Source organism: Acartia tonsa, chromosome 8 (genome assembly GCF_053477335.1).
Source record: "Acartia tonsa isolate MP-2025a chromosome 8, ASM5347733v1, whole genome shotgun sequence".
NCBI lineage: Eukaryota > Metazoa > Arthropoda > Copepoda > Calanoida > Acartiidae > Acartia > Acartia tonsa.
In genome coordinates, this window is record NC_137267.1 from 3033850 (window position 1) to 3057273 (window position 23424).

Sequence of the window (23424 nt, forward strand, 5' to 3'; positions counted from 1 at the left end):
GGGGTAAAATTGCTTTCAAAAAAGTTCTCATAAAAAAAACACACTGTAGAATGTACAATTATAAGATTAAAACTAGTTTTTTTAGCCCCGAGGTGCCGAAGGCACTGGTTAAAAAAAGCTGGTTTTAGTCTTATGATTGTACATTTCATATTCATAGAAAACTGGATATAATACGATGCTAGACATAGTTTTTTCGTATGGATGAGAACCGGTTTCCATCCACCGGATTCGAATGAATACAAGAAAAGTTAATTTAAGTTTTGTTAGCCAGGGACTTTGGCCCCTAAGGGCCTACAAAACTTGTTTGAATCTTATAATTTTTTCTTTGACATTTTTTACCTGAATTACTGTAACATATGGGTTTATTTTCTTCTGACCAAACTTTGCCCTGGTCACCTTCTAATCTAAAATATACATTTTTTCAATGACAGAGGTTAGCTAACCAACAAAATAAGAATTTTATTAAGACAATAAAAATTGTTTCCAGACTTTTTGCTCTCTTCAGATGTCAATGAAAAATTTTTAGTAGCGAAGCTACTCTATAATTTGAAATATCACTCTGTCCGTATGTCCGTAAGAAACGTTTTGGGGGAAGCTCAGCTTCTTTGAAAGATGGATGGCGAAAACTTCTTGTCAACATCCCCATCAAAATGGAGCACAGGGATAAGGGATGGGAAACCTGACCGAAAATTAGGTCTCAGCAACCTTTTAAAAGTGACGGGGCAACTTTTCTTTTTTGCCTATAAAATCAACTCATTTCCCCCCGTTCCTCATTGACTGTAGGCCAATATCCAATAGCCTGAAACTTGCTTTTAGCATTAACCAATTAATTAATAACAAACGCGTCCCCCAGTTCATTATTGGCTAAATTAATTCAACCAAACATAAATTTCTGCTATTAGAAAGACAACAATAGAAACTTTCTGCTATTAGAATGACAACAATATATATGACATTCAATCACATCAACTTATTATTAAATTTACACATTAATAAATGTCCATATAGCAAAACATAAATTGAGAGATCGTTTTTTGAAGACTGAGTAGGATTCAACATTTTATACTTTAGAACAATGTGAAAAACTCATGTCTTTAGACAATTTAAAAGTTACATTTCATGTGGAATTGATAACCCATCTAAATGATCACAAATACAAAACTAGTTCAATATGTAAATAAAAGTGTACTGTGTTTTGTTAAAAAAAATTTTTATTAATTTTGGTAAAAATTATTGCACACTTAATTGAACTTTTCTGTTAATATTTAACGTAAAATAATTTTTTTTTTTTAAATTCTTAATTTATATGTTTGCTATGGAACAATTAGTTGATAGAATGTTACCCATGTACTTATTCAATTGTACTTAATTTATTTATTAAAGCTGGGGAGCTACAGCGGTGTTTATTTCTATATACAAATTTTGGGGTGAAGTAGATCCCCCCTTAAAATGTTTGAAAATAAATCAGATTTAACCATCTCAAAAAAAAAAAAATTTTAAATGGGGGGGGGGGGGGGATGGCGAAGTAATAACGGGATTCTACTTAAAGCCACTAACATATTGGTTCTTTGAAAAGTTTTTATTATATTTTATGATAGGTGAAATCAACTACCTGAATTCTGTTCTATACTTTTTTTCTTTGCATTCATATAATAGTTCATAGTTTTCAAATCTAACTACTGCGTCATCCCGAAACTAGTTTTTTAGGCCTAGTTGGAAAATAGGCCTGGAATAATATTTTCTTACGTTTCCCATCCCTTATCCCTGATGGAGCATAATTAAGTATAAAACATCAATAGCGGTCCGACTGCTTTTAAGCAGCTTTTTAGCCGCTTTTACTATTAAAGGGAGTGTGAAGCTAAAAATTTCTATTAATATACGCAAAGAAGAGTATTTTTAAAAGAACATTAACTAAAAAAAATATCTGAAAGTTCCTTGTATAAAAAAATATTGACTTTTTAAACCCGAAAAAAAGACGTTGGGGAAGGGAAGAAAATTTTTTCAAGCAGTTTTGACTACATTTTTACTGTTTAAATCTATTTCCAATGACAATTTGGATATCAAATATATCTAAAAAGTTTTCCTAACAGTGTCTAATTAGTAATTTGATATCGATTTTTTATTTTACTGTTGTGTTGCTGTGTAATTGTTAAAAAATGAAGCATTTTAAAATGGAAAATATCTGTATAATGTCTAGATTAGGATAGTACTTCCACCGAAATCCTTACACCAATTTATAGAATTGATAGAATTAGACAAATTTATCCTGAGTATTTTTTCCATTTTCATTTTAGTTACTTATAATATTTTAAGGCAAAAAAAGTCTTAATATGAAATTCCATAATGCTATATTTAGATTTACCCAAAAAAAAGTTTCATTGCAATAAACATTTTAAAATGTTTCTGATGATTATTTACGTACATATTGGGTAAGAATTGCATAGAATATTTTGCCTTTCTGCCGTACGGGATGTACAGCAGCTGTATAGCATTGTTTTTGTTTATTATTATTTTAATGTAAACACAAAAATGTGTTTAAATAATAAATATTTGTAATTTATATGTTATTCTTCTGTTTTGTTAATGCATACAATAAACTCATATATTGTTTAATTTGTACAGTTAGGGAGTTGAATCCATTTTTATAGAAGCAGAAATATAATCTATGATTATGGTTTCAACCCTCTAAAACTGTAATCTACCCTTCCACTTTCCCCTCTCTTGGTGAAGATATCTTCAACGCCGATGCGATTTTTGAAATATAAGATTCCACTTTTGTCTCTCTTGTTGAAGATATCTTCACCAAGAGAGGCAAAAGTGAAATCTTGAATTTCAAAAATCGTATCGGCGTTGAAGATATCTTCACCAAGAGAGGGGAAAGTGGAATCTTACATTTCAAAAATCGTATCGGCGTTGAAGATATCTTCACCAAGAGAAGGGAAAGTAGAATCTTACATTTCAAAAATCGTATCGGCGTTGAAGATATCTTCACCAAGAGAGGGGAAAGTGGAAAGGTAGATTACAGTTTTAGAAGGTCCAAACCATAATCATAGATTATATTTCTGCTTCTATAAAAATGGATTCAACTCCCTAACTGTTGTAAAGTAATTATTTTCCCTCAGATCGGTTATGGATACAAAATAAGTAAAAAATATTATTATTATTATCTTAGGTTTCGTCAAGGGTAGATAACTACGTAGGTAGATCAAACATTGGTCTGAAGGGATAGGGCCTTGGAGGAACAAGAAACATTTGAAACGAATTTCAGAATATTGGTTTTGGGAGGGTGGGGGGAGGTATCATCACACCATTTATACTGATAAACATCGTCTTTTGGTTTACATTATTTGATACATTTGTTAATTAATTATTAATAAAAAAATTTAAAACATTTACAAATCATCATGTTTTAAATGGACAATATTTATATAGTTGCTACGCTTTTGAAATCGTTAAGCAAATCGTAAAAGTATTATAGGAATCATTATGCTAAGTTTAAAATCTATAGGACAATTCTTACATACTTGAATTAATAAAAAAAGAGCTAACAGTAAAGACCCTAATTATAGTAAAGCTTTGCTTAATAAAATTTTTTTTATAAGATTACATTGTAGAAAGTATGAGTTCTCTGAGCAGCTGTATAAGTGCTTTTGCTCAAATGGATCCTTTTAGAGGTAATTATTATAGCATTAACAAATCCTACCCTGTTATTATTAAAAGCAAGGATTACAACATCCATAAAATTGTAGGACAAACAAACATTATTGTAAAGTGACTTCACTAAATAAGCAGAATATGTTTATACTAGCGGCTACGCCCCCTAGAAGCCTCTAGGGGCACTCAAGTTAGGAGGGGGAAAAGTCGACCTCATCCCAAATTAAATTTGAGTTTCAAAAAAATAAAAAAATATTTTTGGGGAAGACACCCTCCCCAAAAATAGTTTAAAACCTTCCCAGAACCCATAAGAAGCTTCACTTTAAAGGAGAACAACATCGGCTCAGCGGTTAGCGAGATCCTTCGATACAGACAAAAAACGCTTATTACTTTATATGATAGGATTAAAAAGTCTAAATAAATTGTAATTGTTTGTTAAGTAACTGCTTAAATACATGATACTGTTTAAGGACATTATTAAATTTTAGGACTTTATTTTGCTTTTCGAAAAAAGTTTAATATTCATCAATTTCCAAAAGCTACAAAAATACAAAAGCTCAACGATGTTTTCAAACTCTTATTTTTTATTATATTTACATCTTGTAATAGTTTTAGTTTATTTTACTTTCATCTCTTCCCTAGATGCTAATGGCACACTTGATAGTTTATTGTGATTGTCTTTTTTTGTAGCTGATCCAGTAAAGAAAGGTAAATCAAAGGAGCCTGAAAATCACCTAGATCCTGGTAAATTAACCATTTAATGTGTTTAAAAATTAAATATATAGAGCATACCTACTGTTTAAGAACATACATAAAATTTTTAGAACTTGTTTATGGAGATGCTTCGTAAATACTACTGTACTTTGTAGTTCTAAATAAATATTCCTAAAATCGGGATTCGGGATGTATTATTGGACGCACGGACTTTCTAATATAGAGTTGATTCGCTTTCTAGATCATGCATAACTTTTTCAAATCGTTTGAACAATTCTAACATGCTTAGATTCACGATAAGAGCTTAACTGTTACATACAGACGGGCAGATCATAACTTATTAAAAACACTAAACAAAATTATTTTAAATAGAGTTTAAAGTTGGTGAATAAAAAAAATAAAAAGGACTGGATTATATAAATTAAGATTATTATGTATTGCATGGTAAAATGAAATATATATATTATCCGCAGTTAAGACCCAAAAGTAACCATAAATTATGTTTAACATCATTTTACTGTCATTCATAGAGTAGCTGCGCTTCTATTTATAAAATTTTTTTCAGACTTACTTCAAGCACCACCATTCGTTCAGAACTTTGTTTGCAAATGTGGAAATTGTAATGAACCCCCTTGTTGCGAATTAGGTTATATTTTTAATAATATAAATGAATCTACTCTTCCTTCATCAAATGTATTTCTGTCTGCTTTTTTGTCTTAGTTAAGGCGAAAATGTGATTTAGGAGTATATTTAGCAATAATGTTCTATTATAAATTAATTCTTATATTCGTCATAATAATATGTACTTCTCCAATTTAGATAATTGCCTTACAAAGTTGGAAATGTTTACGCATCTTCTAAAGAAAGAATCACTAGAGGTATGAGTAATAATCATATAAAAAACGTTTTGAATATAAGACAGGAAGAAAGCATATTATTGATCCCTCCCACTTTTAGTTATTTTATTAAAAAATTTAAAAATTGAGGGGGGGGGGAATTTTTTCTCGGACCTATGATATGAAGGACACTGTTAAGGAGAATCAAATCGGTTCATTGGTTAGCGAGATCCTCTGGCACAAACTGACACATTGATATCCTGTTCCATTAATATAAGGCTTTAAACCCTAGATGGGTAGTTGCACGAAATGCATTTAAACTTGAATTTAGTGAAATGCAATTTTTTTTCTGTTCAATGGTTTAAACTACATTTATAGGGCATATATTTGAAAGAATTTCAATTTTCTACCATTTTTATAAATATTAGAACTCCAAGATCGTTTTTTTTGTGATATGTGCAATTTATATAGCGGGATATTTTCATAAAAACAGCATGACGACTAATTTAATTATGTCTTATTGTTTGTTGTTTATTGTAATACAAAATTATATATGTTTGACGAAATACTAGTAACTTTTACTTGAAATCATTTTTCTGAAATGCATGTCATGCAACTATCCCTTTAAATTCTTAAACATATTTTTAAAGATGTTAAAATTAAAGCTAGGTTAAGTATAGCGCACAATACAGAACATCTTTCCGGAGCAATAAATAAATACACAAACTATAAATATTGTGATTTTACTAGTTACTTATGTTGATGGGCTGCTTTTTTTCAAATGGAAAAAACATGGAGCATGAAAATCCAATACCTGAAAACTACCGCTATATAGCGTATAGGTTAGCAAATTTATTTGTATAGAATATAAAACAAATTACAAATTTGGTGTTTTCAATTGATAAGATTCTATAAAGTTTTTAAGACATTAAAGCAGGATTAGAATTCTAAAATTATACATGAAAGTTACTTTTATGAGGTAAAATGTAATACTGTGAAGTGTGAAAAGCGTTTGCTTAAAAACCTCCCTTGCCAACAAAAATCACTATCTCCAATCGAATTTTGGTTTGCTTTTAAAACAATTTTTTTGAGTAGATATATTTGAAAAAATATCAAGAAAAAAATCAATGTCAAGTGCAAACAGATGAACCTTTTTATAAATTATATTCTCTAGTTTGAAAAAATAATGCCAGAAGATAGCAGATTTTGGCGGTTCACCCACCGTTTCTTAACAGTTCAACATTGTATCTTATGCAATAAACCGTCATGCCTAATATATCGTTTTCAAGACTTAGATCACACAACTTTATTGGATCTTAGCATATGAATACACACACACAATTTTTAATTAAAATTTTTAACAGCAGAGAACTAAAATATTTTGTACCATAATTTATGCATTTTTTAGGTCAACCTTTTGTCTTCTGTTTAAATCAGGTTCTCCTGAGTGGAAGAGAAGGGACTGGTTTTATTATTTAATATTTTATAATGTTAATATAAACAATATATAAACGGATGGGGAAGGAGAGTGCTATTGCAACTTTTCAAAATTAAGACATAGGAACTTAGCCTTGAAAAAGAGTTACAACAAGTCATTGCATATGAAAGTTGCCTTACTTAGTGCAATATTGACTTTAATTTGGCAATATAACTATCACTGCTGTTAAAAACCAAGTTCCGACGAAGTTTTTTTCATTTTCAATATTGTACTTCATTAAAGCAACTACAAAGAAAGAATACATTGGTTTAATTCTATTTGAAGTTTGATTTTCTCTCTGTCCGTCACATGACACTAAACTAAAAACGCATAAGATTCCTGTGTATAACAAGATTTATTACCCATTAGGTGTTGCAATATCCCATATTTTATTTTTTAACAATTATATTTCAATTTAGATAGAACAATCTTTAATTGTAGGGCAACAGTAGCAAGACTTCTTAAAAGAAGAATAATACTGCCAAATTGTTGCGTCATAAAGATAAGGTAAATTCAGAAAATTGAAAATGTTCATACTAAATAACTTGGATATAAATAGGACTGTTTATTTTGATCATTCAAATTGTCGTCTGAAAAGGGTTAAATTGAATAAAAATTATTAAAACTTTTAAATATTGTTAATATGTATAAAACAATATAAATAAGATTGGTTTCAGTATTTCTTTTTAAAAAAAGGACTGTTTATTTTAATCATACAAATAGTAATCTGAAAATGGTTAAATTTGTCTATGATGCATATCTGGTTTGCTGTACACTTACACTTCATTAGTTTTAATTTTACCACAGATGTGGTAGGTTCTATAAATTTTGCTAAATATGTAAATTAACATAGATAAGATTGGTTTAAGTATTTATTTTTATTATAAATAAAAACTGTTTATTCCAATCATTTAAATTTTCATCTGAAAAGGGTTAAATTAAATAATAGTTATTTCTTGCATCGTATTATATACAGCTTTCCTTCGGCACCTCGGGGCTAAAAAACTGGTTTTTATCTTATAATTGTACATTTTTATACTCGTAGAAAGCTGGATATAATATAATGCTAGACATATTTTTTTCGTATCGATGAGAACCGGTTCCTATCCACCGGATTCGAATAAATACAAGAAAAATTATTAAAATAATGTAATATTGTTAAGATGTACATAATAATATAAATGATTGGTTTAGGTGCATTTTAAGTTTTAAGTGACGAGGTCTAATGTGCTTTTGAAGTTTTAAGTGACAATCTAATGATTTGCTATATTTTTAAGGACTGCATTTCCAGACCCACAGGTAGAAATAAACTTTACCTTTATAATGATATTACTTTTTTCATGTGTTTTTTTGTGAGTGTCAATATAAAACTGAAAAGTAAAGTGACATGTTTTGATAATAAATAAAATATTTTTTTATATTAACTTTGAAGGGTAACTACAGAGGCTACATAAATGAGCCAGTAAAGATTAAAGAGAATACCTTCAATGGACCAGGCAATTTTTTATTGTTTGAAATAAAAGAAAAGTTCTTGGATTGCTCGATTTAAAAATTCTCATCATCTTTTCATTTTCTAAATAAAACTGAATTGTTAAATAATCTGCTCTTTAACTTTTTTAAAATATAACAATTATCCAAAAATTATCATGTAATACATGCCATGATCTGTTTGTATATCAATTTAACCTTTTTTTAGAAAACCAAAGCGAGAACAGCTCTTTGCAAAAAGGGGTTAAAAGAAAGTTATAAAAATATATATTTTTTTCAGAAAAATGGGAAATTTAACAGAAGCCAGGAAAAAGCAGAAACAATCTTACAGAGGCGAAAAGACGAAGGACCCAGGTCACACATTTTTAAAAGCAAAGCTTTTCTATAATTAGGGTTGGTCCGTATGTCAGTCCATAACGGATAGCTTTTTTTTGTTAATTTAGGCATGTTAGAATTGTCCTATCAATTTCAAACTTTGCATGGTTATTCCTGTAGTATTTAGGTAAGACTTAGAAAACGTAGCAACTCTATAATTATTACCAGAATGTCCATATGTTCATTTCAACATATTGATTTTTAACTTTTTTATCAACTATTTTTATGTGATATAATCATCCAATTGATCTGATTTTTGGAGCACTGATTCCTATTAACAAAACGTACAATATTATAAGCGAAGCATCTTTATAATCAAGTTTTAATAATGCCAGTATGTCCTTAAACAGAATTCTGTATTTAAGAAGTATTGCAACAAATTTACGCATAATTTGTCAAAACTTATATATTTATATTTAGTTATGACACTCTACAAGTATTAATATTCGTTTTTCCTACTTTTTTTCATAGCTTTGCTTTTTTGGATTTTGTCATCCTTGTTTGATAACAAAATATTCAAAGTATGCAGTACTTGATATACAAAATTGTGTTGTAATATATTCCAAAGAATGTTTGTGTTGATTTTATTTTTCAAATGTTATCTACTATAAAAATGCTCACGATTTTAATTTCAGAATACAAACCAGACAAAAACGATGAAACTGATGATGAGTGTCAAAGTGATGATGAAGCTGAAAAAAGTAAACTATTTTTGTTCATCAAACGACAAGATAAAATAAATAAAGCATTAGTCATTGTCGCTATACTAAATCTTCATTGGTCTTTTCAAAGGGGTATATTCAAGAGAATAAAAAAGGAGAGGGGTTAAAGGGACTGAGGGACGGAGTGTCAAAAATACCATAATCAAGGATCAATTCCTATAAATTAGGGGGGGGGGGGTTGAAGCAACCATCTTGTAATCAATGCAACTTGGCATAAGTAGTAATCCTTATTAGGTTTATTTTTTCCAAAATCGAACAAAAAGTTGGAAAAAAAATGGTTAGCGGCGCAGCCGAAAGTCTTTTTGTTGTCTATTTTCAGGGCAAATCCGTCAAAAGCCCTATCTACACATAGCTGGTAGCTGCTGGTACTGAAAATAAAAAAATTGTTTTTGGTACCATTTTACATTGGTTAAAGCAAAAACATGTGTAAATATTTGATGTCTACGTAATTAGTGATAGATTTGCCCTAAAAATAGCCAAAAAAATGGCTAAACGGATGAGTCGTTTTTTCCCCTACTTTTTGTTTGATTTAGGTAAATATACCTACCAATGATTATTCATGCCAAGTTTAATAACGAAATTTGGATTCAAAGTGCCATTGGCGCATTGATTACGAGATGGTTGCATAAAAAAAAAAAACTTTTTAAAATTTGCTGAATGAATATTGTATACATTTTAGAGAAGATAATCAATCGTATGTAAAATGCGTGATATATACCTATTATTTCTTAGATTGTAAAAAGCAAATTGTAGCTGAAAAGAAAATTGTAGAATTGTTTGAAATATGCAGGTAAATTATGTATTTTTTCTGTTTTACAAGAGTTCCACAGTACATTTTTCTTTGATTGAAAACCGAGATATTGATATATTTCTAAAAACAAAGCTTTTCTATAATTAGAATTTTTCTGTCCGTACGCTCTTTTAAAAACTTAAACAGGTTAGAATTGTACTATCGATTTCAAACATTGCATGATGATTCCTATAACAATTAGGTTCTATTTAGGAAGCCTAGCAACTCTATAATCCTTACCAGAAAGTTCGTACTTTTATTTTAAACATGATGATTTTAAACTTTTTTAACCACAAGGTACAATGCAGTCACTAGCGAAGCATCTCTATAGTAAGTCTTTTAAAAATTGTCCTTAAACAGTATTCTGTATTTAAGAAGTTTTGTAACAAATTTACTTACAATTTTGTTTAGACTTGTGCATTAATATCCTGCTTATTTAGTTCTGACAATTTACAAATTTTAATGTTAGTTTGTCCTTCCATTTCAGAGCTTTTTTATGGATGTTGTCATCCATGTAATTATGTTACTAGCAAGATAACTGTTTCTTAAAACTTTAAGATATAATTTGCTAAGTTTAATCGAATTGGCCTTGAAGAAAAGTTTAAATCCAAGTAAAATTGAACTATTACATGACTTAAGTTAGCTTTACAAATTTTAGACACGAAGGATGTGGAGCTCGAGTTCTAGTTGATGACATTCAAGTGGTTTACCATGGGCAGTATATGCGAGTAAGGATTACACTCTTAGTTTATCAAACGTGTAGCAAAGTTAATTAGATTTAACCTTCTTTATTCTTCGTTTATTTAACTTTAAAGGGGTAGTTTTACGAAATGCATTTGAACTTAATTTAGTGAACCGCATATTTTTTCCTGGTTAATTGGTTAAACTACATTTATATGGCATATATTTGAAAAAATTTCAATTTTCTACCACATAGTGAAAAAATGACCCAATTTTCACAAAAGCTTTGTTTACAAAATATATGTAGTTAAATTATTCATATTTCAAAGGTTACACAGCACTGTGCATCTTGCAAAAATGAAGATTTTGTATGGGAAACTAACAAATTAGGTTAGTTAAAATTTTATCTGTTACAAGCGGCTACGCCCCTAGAGACCTCTAGTGACACTTGAGGAGGGGGGAGTTGAATTGGATAACCCAATATCTTATTTTAAATTTTAATTAAATTAAAAAAATAAAATAAAAAATATTTTTTTTTTGGGACGGGGGGTATTTTTTTCTAGTGGGGATTTCTCTTGGGAGGGTGGTGGTACCTTCCCCCAAAATAGTTATAAACCTTCTTGGGACCTATGAGAAGCTACCCTGTTAAGGAGAAACCGATCGGTTCAGCGAGATCCTTAGGTACAGACAAACAGACAGACCAACATCCTTGTCCTTTATTATAGGATTTAAATCATTTTATCTTAAACATTTCAAATGTAAATTTTAATTATTTTCAGTAAAGGGAAGGTTGAGTGAAACAAGCCTTGATTTAATTATTGAATCTCAATGTAATGGGCTTGGAACGAGTCAGGTAAAGATATTTTGGTTTAATAATATTTAACATCAAAGTAAATTTAAACATTGTTGGTTAAATTTATATTCTTTTACCTATTCCTATGATTAATAAAGCCTTGTATTATAATTCACTTTGTCCATCCATAATACAATTCTGCGACAGTACACTGCTGTGTTATATAATCTTTTGAAATTTTTGTCACAATTCTTATTTTTATGCACTTTAATTATAATATTTGGTATTGTAAAGAACTTTTATCGATGCTAGATGGTGGACTTCATGGATGGGATAAACACAAGAAATTTGTCAAGACGAACCTGGAATATGGTCGAGCAAACCTACTTATATCCGTCAATAATAGGTATGATTGAACTAGAGATTTTATATTATTACAATTAATTGTAATGTTTTTGTTCTTTAAATTAAACTAAAGCTCAAAATATAAAGTTATTGTACACCATTTTGTTTCAACTATTCAATCAATGAAGTTAGAATTTATTTTTATTTTAGAAGTGTATAGGCATACTGAGAATAAGAACCGTAAGAAGTGTGTTAAAAAACACAAAGGGGAAAAGATTACTCTGGCAGGAGATGGAAGGTGTATAATTTTTTTTTCAATTTTTTCAAATCTTTTATTGCATGATTATTATCATCATTTGAAAAAGGGGGATCTTTATGATAAATTGCACAATACAATGAAAATTACATGTTTTTTTTTTATAAAACAGTACCACACATACTTTTAATGGTTTTAAAATAGAACTTATTTGCATGATGATCTGATTTCAAAATGTATTTCATGAAACTACCTCCTGTCACCAATTCAAGTGTTAATTTCGATACAATATTATCCACTTTTTTTCTTAAGTCTACAAATACTAATTAAACTTATATATTAGATATGATTCCGCTGGGTTCAGTTCCTTCTACTGCCTGTATTTGGTGTTGTGCTGCATGACTAACAAAGTTCTTGGTTTTCAACTAGAGACAAAGCAGGTTAACTTTTAAAATAAAGTTTAATGTTAGATAAAGTTTACAATGAAAATACATATTATCCTAAAAAACAGGACCAAAGGTGTACTTTATTTAAAAAGGATGGTATGATAAAAAATTATTATTCAATGAACATATAATGAATCATTTTAGCCTGGAAAAGGTAGTGCATCCATGGAACCAGTGGCAGCCAAGGTAGATAATTATTTTAAAAATTTAAGCATTAATAACAATCTTACAATTGCAAATAACCAACCTTTAGATTGCATGGGTTATGTCAGGAAGTCCTAACTATGCATAGTAGTGAATTGGCTTGTTTTCAGCAAAAGTAATTAACCTACTCTTACTAACAACGTCGTACAACAACCAGGGTTGGCATATCGGGCGGCCGGTCCTTTTGGGCAGATTTGGGCACCCCCTGCTTGAGGGTTGAAAAAAGGGGGAGGGGGTGGAGGCCTATTTTTTGGGCTATTGGGCGGTCCGTTACCAAAAAACTTCCCCGATATGCCAACCCTGACAACAACCAATTAGTACAAAGGGATAGTTGCATGAAGTGAATTTAACAAGTTTGGAGAACTTGTAGAAGTGAACTTTTAACTTTTATTTGTTGTAGAATATGAGATATATATAGGTTAGCCATGAGGATATTTGAAATAAAATAAACTTTTCCAATGCAGTGTTTGAGTTACGTCCATAACTGCTAATTTTTAACTAAAAATCGATTTCAGTTTTGATATTTACAAAAGTACGTGGTAAAGTAAAAATTCTTCCAAATATAGGATTTAAAAAGTAAGTTTAAACCATTAAACAACAAAAAAATATGTGGTTCACTAAATTCAATTTCAAACGCATTTCGTGCAACTACCCCTTTTTACATCTTTAGGACGCAGTTAGGAGCGATTAACTCCATTTTGACAAGCAAATGCACTAAGTGTAATGCTACCGTCGCAGATATATCCATTATTAACTATTATAACCCAAAATTAAATAGTAAATAATATATGTATAATTTTTAGAAGGTTCTTGGAGAACTTGTCACAGAGAACATGAGGTATTTTCTGCTCTTATTATAAATTATGCAGTTACTCAAACTCTTTTAAGCCATAATATAGATTAGTAAAATCATATTTTATACTTTCTTTATACTTTCTTAATGGTATTTCAAGATAACAAAATAATAAGCGTAGCTTATTTATACACGTTTAAAAAAATTTATAAATTAATCAATCTAAAATTTGGAAAATTGGCAAATGGAAACTCGCCCATAATTGCTATTGAACGAGGAGAACTTGCTCTGTTTCATTTCCCTATTGGGTTAATAATTTTATTTTGAAATGTCCATTTATTAAGGATTGGAATGTTTGTTAGCGACCGTTGTACAAATATTGGAAAAGTTATTACAGGTAGCTCACCAACCTTATATTATTACTAAAGAAAACTTACATACTAAATATCTCGTTTTAACTTCATAACTTGGTCCTTTTTTGTAAAGGGAGGATAGGGGGGGGTCTTCATGCAACCATCTCGAAATCAATGATTAAATGGCACTTAGAATCTGATTTTCGTTACAAAACTTGGCATTACTAATCCTTGGTATGTCTATTTTCCCTAAATTGAACAAAAAGTTTTTGCTTTAAATCATGTGAAATAATACGAAAAACGATTTTTTAAATTTCTAGTACCAGCAACTACCAGCAAGAACCATTTGAAAACACTTTGGAGCGGCAAAGAGTATTATGTGGAGATAGGTTTTGTGAAGGATTTGCTCCAAAAATAGCCAAAAAATGGCTAAACGGCTGAGCCGCCAGCCATTACTTTTCCAACTTTTTATTCAATTTAGGGAAAATAGACCTATTAAGGATTACTCATGCCAAGTTTTGTAACGAAATTTGGATTCTAAGTGCCATTTAATCATTGATTATGAGATGGTTGCATTAAACCCTCTCACCCCCTTATAATTGCAATTCATTTAACAAGTTTGCAATCTTTTAGAGATTGAGGAAAAGAGCAACACAAGTATCACACTAGAGTATGATGTGTGGCATCTAGTGAAAAGGTAATAATATATTCCTAATTATTCCCATTAAATGCAGACAGACAGACAGACAATTATAGTGGCACTAAAATTCCATGAGTAGCTTTGCTACTAAAAACCTATCATCCATCCACCCTCAATATATAATCCCCCCCTCCCCGACCACCACCTTACATCCTCTTTAGAAAGTGATTGTTGATTATATTTTTCACACAGTGATATAAGCATAAACAATATTGTTTTTTTAGCCTTCTAAAGGAAATCAGGCATGTGACCGAGCTACAGCCATGGATGGAAACAATCAAGGAAAATGATCATACTTAACTTTGACCTTTTAAAAATAATTGCAAAGTTTTAAAATTATTTTTGCGTGTTTACAAATAAAAAATACGATATTTCTGAATTACTAAAAAGCATAATATTATCATCATCAAACGTACTTATTGCTATTCAATAAGAAAAATGAAACCAAATAAACTAGGTATGATTAAACTTTAGAATTTTCTGTGGTTCTCCTTTAACAAGGCCGAGGGTACATTTTATTATTCATATTACAATAGAAAATTTTAAAATCCACTTTACATTTTTGGACACCTTCATTTAAAAAAATCGAGAAAGCAATACAGAAACAAGAGGAGTGTATTTTTTTTGTCATGGTGGGTGGATACACCCCTTAGCTTTTAATCCTATACATTATCAACATACTCAAAATTTTTTTTAAATCATGATGTCAATTTTAACAGCATTTCTAATACTTGTTTTAACACCATTATATTTAGGAAATTATGAACGCCTGCTTGAATATCTCAGAGCGATTCCAAATCATCTTGTAGGGGTTCATAGGTAATCCTTTTTAAAAAAAAATACATAGCTATGTTAGCATAAAGATATTTGATATTATGATTATTTTTTTGACTGGAAGTTCTTTTAATATAATCTAACCTCTTCCTTTTCTCTGTTATAGTTTTCCAGAAAATCGGTATCTTAAAAGATGTCCTCATTCCTCCGACTATTCTCCAGAGGACAAGATGTTTCTAAAGCCAAACTCAAGAGGTACGTTTATATTAAAATTTTGAAACTGACAACTTGAATAGAGTATTATAGTAGTGTTGTTCTATACCCAATTATATAAAGTTAAAGGACGTCCAAGCTTTTTGTTTTGAGTTTCAAAGGTTTTGTGGGGAGGGTAATATAATGATTTCCAAAAACCACCCTGTTTAAACAAGATTTTAGGATAGTTTTTATGTTTTTTTTCAAATACAGATCCCTTAAATGATAGGGTCGCAGCCACTAGTTTTTAATAAATATAAAGCAATATTTCTATAGGAGTGAACAGATTGAACAATATTTTGAGTAACGAAAGAATGCTTGAAGCATTAAAAAAGGCTACCCATTTCAAGCATACAGGTAAACAACTACTTTTTAAAAACTCCTGAATTTTCGAATTTAATGAATAAGAGAATCTGTAACTAAAAATAGATATCATAAACGCCAAAAGTAAACTGCGGTTTAAGGTGTGTCCTTTCCTCCACTTTGTACCTCATTAAAGAAAATGCTATGCAAAATCCCTGTGATGTAATTCCATTGAACTATTAAATTAAGTTTTATATATTATTAAATAATAAGATACTGAGTATATTTTAGGTCTGGTGGAGATGGTCAACTCGCTGGTTACAAAATATGCCCCAAAGAGGAAAATTACATTAACAATATTGTTACTTTCTTTTTTAAAGTGCCTTTTTTTCTAATCCATTATGTAAAGCTGCCCAAAATTTCAGAATAAAAGTAAAACACTTTCCATGCTAAGGGGGGGGGGGGGGTGATGACATCTACCCTTAAACAGAAAGCAAAATAGTCTAAATATTGACATAGTGTATACAAGTACTTTTTTGCCATTTAGATGAAGTACCTATAGGACTAGGCTTATGTACCAGGTTTCAAGTATCTAGCTCAATATTTAGACCATTTTGATCAGTGTTTAAGGTTAGATATCATTACGGCCCCTCTCCTCTCCCCTTTGTCAAAATGAACGATAGTTTGAAACAATTCATTTTTTATGTAAAATACTTTCATGTAATTTTGATTTACAGAAACTTCTATGGACATCGGGCTATGACAGCTAAAGGTTAGTTTATATTTTTCTTTGGTGAATTATGTATTTTTTTATTTTTCCATCTACGAACAACTATCACGAATTCAGTTCAATAAATATTTATTACTATAAATTGAAAAACAAGTTTTAATAACATAATTTAAACTATAACCTTTTCTTAGTGTGCTGTGCATTGCTGTCCCATAACGAGAATATCAACAGGTCTCATCAGCAAGCAAATTAAAAATAGTAATAAATGATACAGGGGGGCTGAAAAAAAAATGTTTTTATATCTTTTGACATATAAATAGAAAAAAATGTTTTTAACCATGAAGTAAATAAAGTTTTTTTTTTTAATGCAACCATCTCGTAATCAGTGAGCAAATGGCACTTTGAATTTGAATTTCGATCTGAACTTTTGCATGAGTAATCCTTGGTAGGTCTATTTTCCCTAAATCGAACAAAAAGTTGGAAAAGTAACGGCTGGCGGCTCAGCCGTTTTTTGCCTATATTCAGGATAAATCAATCATCAATAACGTAGGAATCAACGTTTTAAAACATATTTTTTGTTTAATTCATGTTAAATGATAGCAATAACCATTTCTAAAACTTCTAATACCAACAGCTACCGTCTAGAACCGTTTAAGTAGCAAAGAGTATTATGTGGAGAGAGGTTTCGTGACTAATTTTCATTATACAGATACAAAAAATGGTAAAACGGCTGAGCCGCCAGCCGTTAGCCGTTACTTTTCTAACTTTTTGTTCGATTTAGGGAAAATAGACCTACCAAGGATTACTCATGCAGAATTTCAGATGGAAATTCGAATTCTAAGTGCCATTTGCTCACTGATTACGAGATGGTTGCATTAAACCCACCCACCACCCTTAATACAGAAAGTAATAAATCTCGTTTTGTTGAAATTTGAAAAATCTGTTCCTATTTTTTCTATAAACATTCCTTGTTGGTTAAACCTTTTTGCTGGAATAGGGATATAATAATGGGTGAGGACGGAACGCCAAAACTAGAAATCAAGAAACAAAGGTAGTATAAAATATCTTGGTAAAATTTACTTTGTAACCATATTATTAAATCTCATAACTTTCTTGGATAAAATATGATAAATATAGTTGAAAAAACACTTAATTTTAAATTACTTGCCAATATTTCAATAGTATGTATAAGAATACATCTTAAACAATACACATAAATAAATTGATAACATTTGAAAATAAATAACTAATTTCTTTTAAGGCATGGACCACCTAGAGGAAGAGTTGTAAGAGTACCTTCCACTCGTTTTTGGATTTATTGGGTAAAAAACAAAGTTCTACTCATGTTTTGAAGTTTTATCATAAATGCCTCTCCCCCCTTTAAAAAAATTTAATTTAATTGACCTCAAAAATACATTACAACTATTATAGGCAGGGAAACTGAAGTTCAGGTTGGTAAATACGAAGAAATATCTAATTGCCCTAATTTAATTGTTGACAAAACTAATATTTAAATTAAAATAGGTGAAGAAAAGGTGTATGAAACAAGTTAAGAATGGCAACGCTAGCCCAATAGAGGGTATAACGGAAGAGAAAAGGTTTATTTCTTAACATGGATGACAACATCCATAAAAGCGAAGCTCTGAAACGGTAGGACAAACGGACATTAACATTTTTATAGTGTCAGAACTAAATAATCATAATATAAATGAATAAGAATCAAAGCAAAATTTTGAGTTGATTTGTTGAAAAACTTCTTGATACAGGATAATGTTTATGGACATACTTACATTTTTAGGACTTGATTATAGAGTTGCTTTGCTTATAATATTGTACTTTGTTGTCCCAGAAATCAGTATACCAAAAATAAGAACAATCGGATAATTAGATCACACAAAAAAAATTTTAAAAAGAAAAAAATCAACATGTTTAAAATGGACGTACGGAATTCTGGTAATGATTATAGAGTTGCTACGTTTTCTAACCTGTACCTAACTACTACATGAATCACCATGCAAAGTTTGAAATCGATAGGACAAATTTAACATGCCTAAATTAACGAAAAAAGCTATCTGTTACGGACTGACGGACCCTAATTATAGAAAAGCTTTGCTTTTATAAATTAATTGTAACATAAAAAAGGGTAGGGGCTATAGCTATAATATCTTAAGAGTTGTTAATATTACATATAAAATACATATTTACTCAGGATGGAGACAAAAAAACTGAAGGATGAAATATATGCAAAACATCAAAGCCGATATGCAAGACAGGTTAGTTGCTTTATTATAGTAATAGGTTTGTAGGAAAATGGGAAATCAAAGGATAAATTGAATAATTTGTTGGTTGATTTCTAAAGCAAAGTTTTTATATACATTTTGTCCGTAAAAGATGGTTCATATCGGTAATTAGGCTCATTGGAATTGAAATTTAGAATTGTAATTTTACACAAAAATTCATAAAGTAATTCCTATAGCTTTATTTAATTTTATTATATTTTTTTAGACGGAGGTTGAAAAAGAAAAACAAGGTGAGCCTATTTTATTTTTCCTAGTAATATCTGTTTACAAAATTTTATTTCAAGCTTTTGCTTTCTGTTATGTTATAACGCTTTTATAATATGTTAAGACTTTGAAGAAGAAACTGACAACGATGAAGATGATGTTCTAAATTGTTTCAATTCATCTGATGTATATTATACAGGCAAAAATGATTACACTCTAAAATTATTAAATGGAAAAAAATCAAATAAATGATATTTGATTTTATTTTTGTTACAAGTGCATTTAAATTATATTTATTGAGTATGAATTGAGGGGTTTAAAATACTTATTGTTTTTTTTCAGGAGAAGGAGAAGATGATTTCAGCCAAGACCTTTCCTCAGATGAGGACTATTTTTTTTGAATGTTGTATTCTTATTGTAAAGGGAGGGGAAATGTGATGACTCATAACACGACATACAAGCAATTCAATTTTTGGTGCTACTCCCTCAAATGATTCCAAATTGTCTAATTCTGTGGGAAATGCAATAATTTTTTTTTGGTGGTCGCAGTAAATGTCGGTGAACGGTAGGAGCAGCGGTCCTGCCGCCATTTTTCTTGATATATACCAAAGCTTGAGGTAGGGGGGGGGGGGGGGAAGTTTGTACATTTATAGGAAATGAAAATTCAGTATCAAATTTTGGGCTGGCCGTTTGGGCTACCTGTAAAACTTTGAAAATTGAATTTTGGGACTTTACTTCTAGGGGCTAGTGGGGCAAAAAAAACCAAACACTAAAATTTTAAGTTAAGAGTGTTATTTTTAAGATATCGAGCTGATTATTTAGATGGAAGCTTTTATTGCATAAATGAGTTGATTAGCCATCCCATATTTCATTTTGCACTTTACTTCTATGGGCTTGTAAGCTCAAAACTTATAAATTTTGTATTTGGGGGGGTTGTTTTACCCCAAAAGTCCCTAGAAGTAAAGTGCTAAAATGAAATATGGGGTGGCTAATCAACTCATCTATGTAATAAAAGGTTCCATTTAAAAAATCAGCTCGTTATCTTAAAAAATAAGCTCATAACTTAAAATTTTAGTGTTTTGGTGGGTATTTTGCCCCACGAGCCCCTAGAGGGAAAGTACTTAAATTCAATTTTCAAAGTTTTACAGGTAGATCCAATCATATAAAAGAGTTTACAAAAAGAATTAGGTTGATAACTATAAAAACAAGCCCAAACGGCCAGGCCAAAATTTGATACTGAATTTTCATTTCCTATAACTGTACAAACTTCCCCCCCCCCCCCCCTTACCTCAAGCTTCGGTATATTTCAAGAAAAATGGCGGCAGGACCGCTGCTCCTGCCGTTCACCGAAATTTACTGAATTTTTATTTCCTATAACTGTACAAACTCCCCCCCCCTCTTACTTATTGACACAACCAAAAAGATTTTACCCAAAATAAATCTAAAAATAAGGGAGTAACACTCATAACAAAATTACTGGCAAGTCATGTCACGAGTCACTTCATTTCTTACCGCCCCCCCCCCCCTTTTTTTCAAATTTTCTTAAAAAAATAACTAATTTTTGTCAAATAAAATATACTTTTTTTCAAAGAAAAATGGCCGAACTTGATATAAGCAGTGATGTTTATAGTGGTTTGGATACAGCAAGGTAATTATTTGTAAAACAAGGATAACAACATTCAAAATACTTAAGTGCGTCAATATAAAGTCTAACTTATAATAGTTACCTACACCTTAGAAGTAACATGATGTATTTTAATCTTTCTTTGAGTCTGTCTAAATCGAAAGACCTTAAAACCAAACCATGGAACCATTATGGTTCCCCTAACCCCTCCTTATAAATTATAAAACAGAGCGAATTCACTGATAAAACTTTAAAGTTATAAATAAATTGATCAGTACTAAATGAAAACTTTTATTATAGCGAGGATGGCGAGGAATCAAATGAACACAAGGAACATAAGAGGTATTTCTAATTTAACATAAAACATGATATATTGAGCATTACAAACAGACTGACAGAGCTTATTGGTTTATCTCTAATAACAGCAGATTAAATTTAATAGTACCCAGGGATTGACAGTCAAAGTTTGATTAAATCATTTCTTAACATAAATGATAGTTGTAACTATTCTCTCTTTTTAAGAACCCAGCAACCTAGACAAGAAAAAAGCTTGGACATTCAAAAAACAAATAGGCGTAAAAAGAGGAGTCCCCCTACTGAAAACCTGTGCAGCAGTGTTAGAAGTACGAGAAAAAGGTAAACTAAATTTTTCATTGTTTACATTAGTTAACTTATTTGTTTAACATGAAAGGGATAGTTCTAAAAAGTGTTGTAAGTTAACAAAAGAAATAATTCTTCATATGTTTTTGTACATTGACGGAATCTATAAATTAACTTTAAGTATAATTTGTAAAACTTCCATCTTTTAAAATAATTGATGCTTCAAAAAGCATTGTTCTGAAACATAAAACATGAATGTTATACATTTTTATTGGATAATAACTTTTTTTTAACGAAAATTGCTAAAAGCTATTACAGATGTCGTAGAATGTATATTGCATAGAGCGCCATTTTATCTATTTACTAGTTATAAAAATCTTCAAGATGGGCTACATTATATTACACATTGTTTTTGCTTAGATCGACGGCAAAACGATTGGCTGATGAAATGTCGCCACTCAGATCTTTCAAGAAGAAAAAAGGCAGACCAGCGAAGAAGTCTAGGTATAAAGTAGGTTACATCATTTAATTTTATTCTAATTTAATTTTGAAAATATTAGTTAGGTAGGTATTAAAACAATAATTCTCTCAAATATAAAATGAAAATAAAAGTTAAGTTGACAATAATTTCATTAAGAAGGGAAAGTGTCACTTTCAAAAGTGTATCTAATTATTTTAATAATCATTCCAGTGGAATGATTTCCAGCTACATCTTCAGTAAGTTTAAACTTGCATTACTTTTTCAGATTGTAAAAAAAAGTAACAGAATAAATAAATGTATGCAAAGTTTCATATTCTTTACAATTTATATATTATTTTATTAGAATGAGTGCCCTATGTGCAAGAAAGCCTTCAACACTGTGAGTTACATGAGAAAACATATTAAAAAATTGGTAATATTTGTGTGTAACTTTCAAAAACTCTGGATAATTCGAACTAAGGATGTAAACACTTTCCCAAAAATGAATATCATTCCCTCTAGTGCAACACACAAAAACTGCCAAATTAATTAAGTTGTATAGTAAAATATTATTATTCAGAAGATTTATTTTTAAAAAACGTCTAAGATTGTAAATCAAATTTTGTATACAAATTTTATATCCTTTCGTAACAGACTGACACACTGCGTCATTTAGATAGGTACTGGATACTCATGGGTATATGTAGTTTTAAATATATGTCAGCTGTCTATCTTGAATAAGAGCTTAAAAAATCACGTTTCTTATTGAACATAGCTAGATAAAATCAAGTTGCTTAGGTACCTTCTTTCAGTCTAATAATAATATTTCTTAAGGTGTGCACAGAATCTCAGAATCCAAACAATTGGTTTTGTGAAGTGTGTCTAATGGTAAAATTTGTATTACAATAGAAGACATTTCAGTACAGGATGATACCTAAATAATATAATCTTAATAAAAGGCATAAATTTCTATCTAAATCTCAGAATACTTTGTTATTTAAGTCTCAAAAATTGAGAAATTGATAGTGATTTTAATAAGTATAAAAATCTGTGTCTTTAATAATTTTTTTTGTTCCTATTATCAATCAAGTTTAGATTTAACTGATTTATGATTAATGAAAACACAACTATTAGCTAATACAAATGTATAAATATTTTTTTATTTAGAGATTTAAAACGAAGAAAGGATTCACATACCACACCAACAATGTTCATAGAAATAAAAATTTTTAATTTGTTACCAAATTGGGAGGGGGGGGGGGGGGGGCAGATGTGTCACTTTTTGAAACCAAAAGTAAAACGCGCATGATCTCAGCCCATAAAAGAGTTACAGCTCTAAAATTCGGCGCAGCAGTTGCTTTTGTGAACAAGATGTAACTGTGAAGAAACGGCGGCGGAACCGCCGCTCCCGCCGAATTTTTTTTGCCTTTTCTTGCCATAAGACAATTTTCAATCATCTGAGGGAAACTTTTTTTTCATAAATATTTCCCTTATATTTTCACTTGACACTTGTAGATTTAAACTTGCAATTTTTTTTAATATTGACATGT

General features: G+C 30.1%; 3 protein-coding genes and 1 long non-coding RNA gene across 4 annotated transcripts in view; 3 read left to right on the forward strand and 1 right to left on the reverse strand.

Moving 5' to 3' along the window:
* LOC145325806 (molecular chaperone MKKS-like) overlaps positions 1–23424 on the reverse strand; it is a 71095-nt gene that overhangs the window by 26765 nt on the left and 20906 nt on the right. The window contains exon 10 of the mRNA XM_080168765.1: positions 340–404. Within this exon, the coding sequence (XP_080024891.1) occupies positions 340–404 (65 nt within the window). The remainder of the gene's footprint in view (positions 1–339; positions 405–23424) is intronic.
* LOC145325303 (uncharacterized) lies at positions 3601–18297 on the forward strand. The gene is made up of 31 exons (XM_080168242.1): positions 3601–3674; positions 4345–4398; positions 4934–5014; positions 5188–5246; positions 5955–6046; positions 6613–7188; positions 7959–7980; positions 8114–8523; positions 9180–9245; positions 9999–10056; positions 10715–10784; positions 11067–11127; positions 11517–11590; positions 11843–11936; positions 12086–12173; positions 12475–12571; positions 12722–12763; positions 13585–13619; positions 13919–13971; positions 14561–14624; positions 14852–14907; positions 15100–15135; positions 15383–15446; positions 15568–15656; positions 15930–16010; positions 16248–16294; positions 16692–16728; positions 16878–16917; positions 17684–17737; positions 17948–18008; positions 18211–18297. The coding sequence occupies exons 8-31, from the start codon at positions 8454–8456 to the stop codon at positions 18295–18297; spliced, it is 1524 nt and encodes a 507-aa protein (XP_080024368.1). The 5' UTR covers positions 3601–3674; positions 4345–4398; positions 4934–5014; positions 5188–5246; positions 5955–6046; positions 6613–7188; positions 7959–7980; positions 8114–8453.
* LOC145325386 (uncharacterized) lies at positions 18907–19390 on the forward strand. Its single transcript, XR_013881463.1, has 3 exons — positions 18907–18959; positions 19192–19216; positions 19315–19390. It is a non-coding gene; the product is annotated as an uncharacterized LOC145325386 (long non-coding RNA).
* On the forward strand, positions 20741–23139 carry LOC145325355 (uncharacterized). The gene is made up of 7 exons (XM_080168356.1): positions 20741–20838; positions 21115–21156; positions 21337–21450; positions 21835–21925; positions 22239–22307; positions 22709–22762; positions 23042–23139. Exons 1-7 carry the CDS (start codon positions 20786–20788, stop codon positions 23105–23107), a joined length of 489 nt encoding a protein of 162 aa, XP_080024482.1. The 5' UTR covers positions 20741–20785; the 3' UTR covers positions 23108–23139.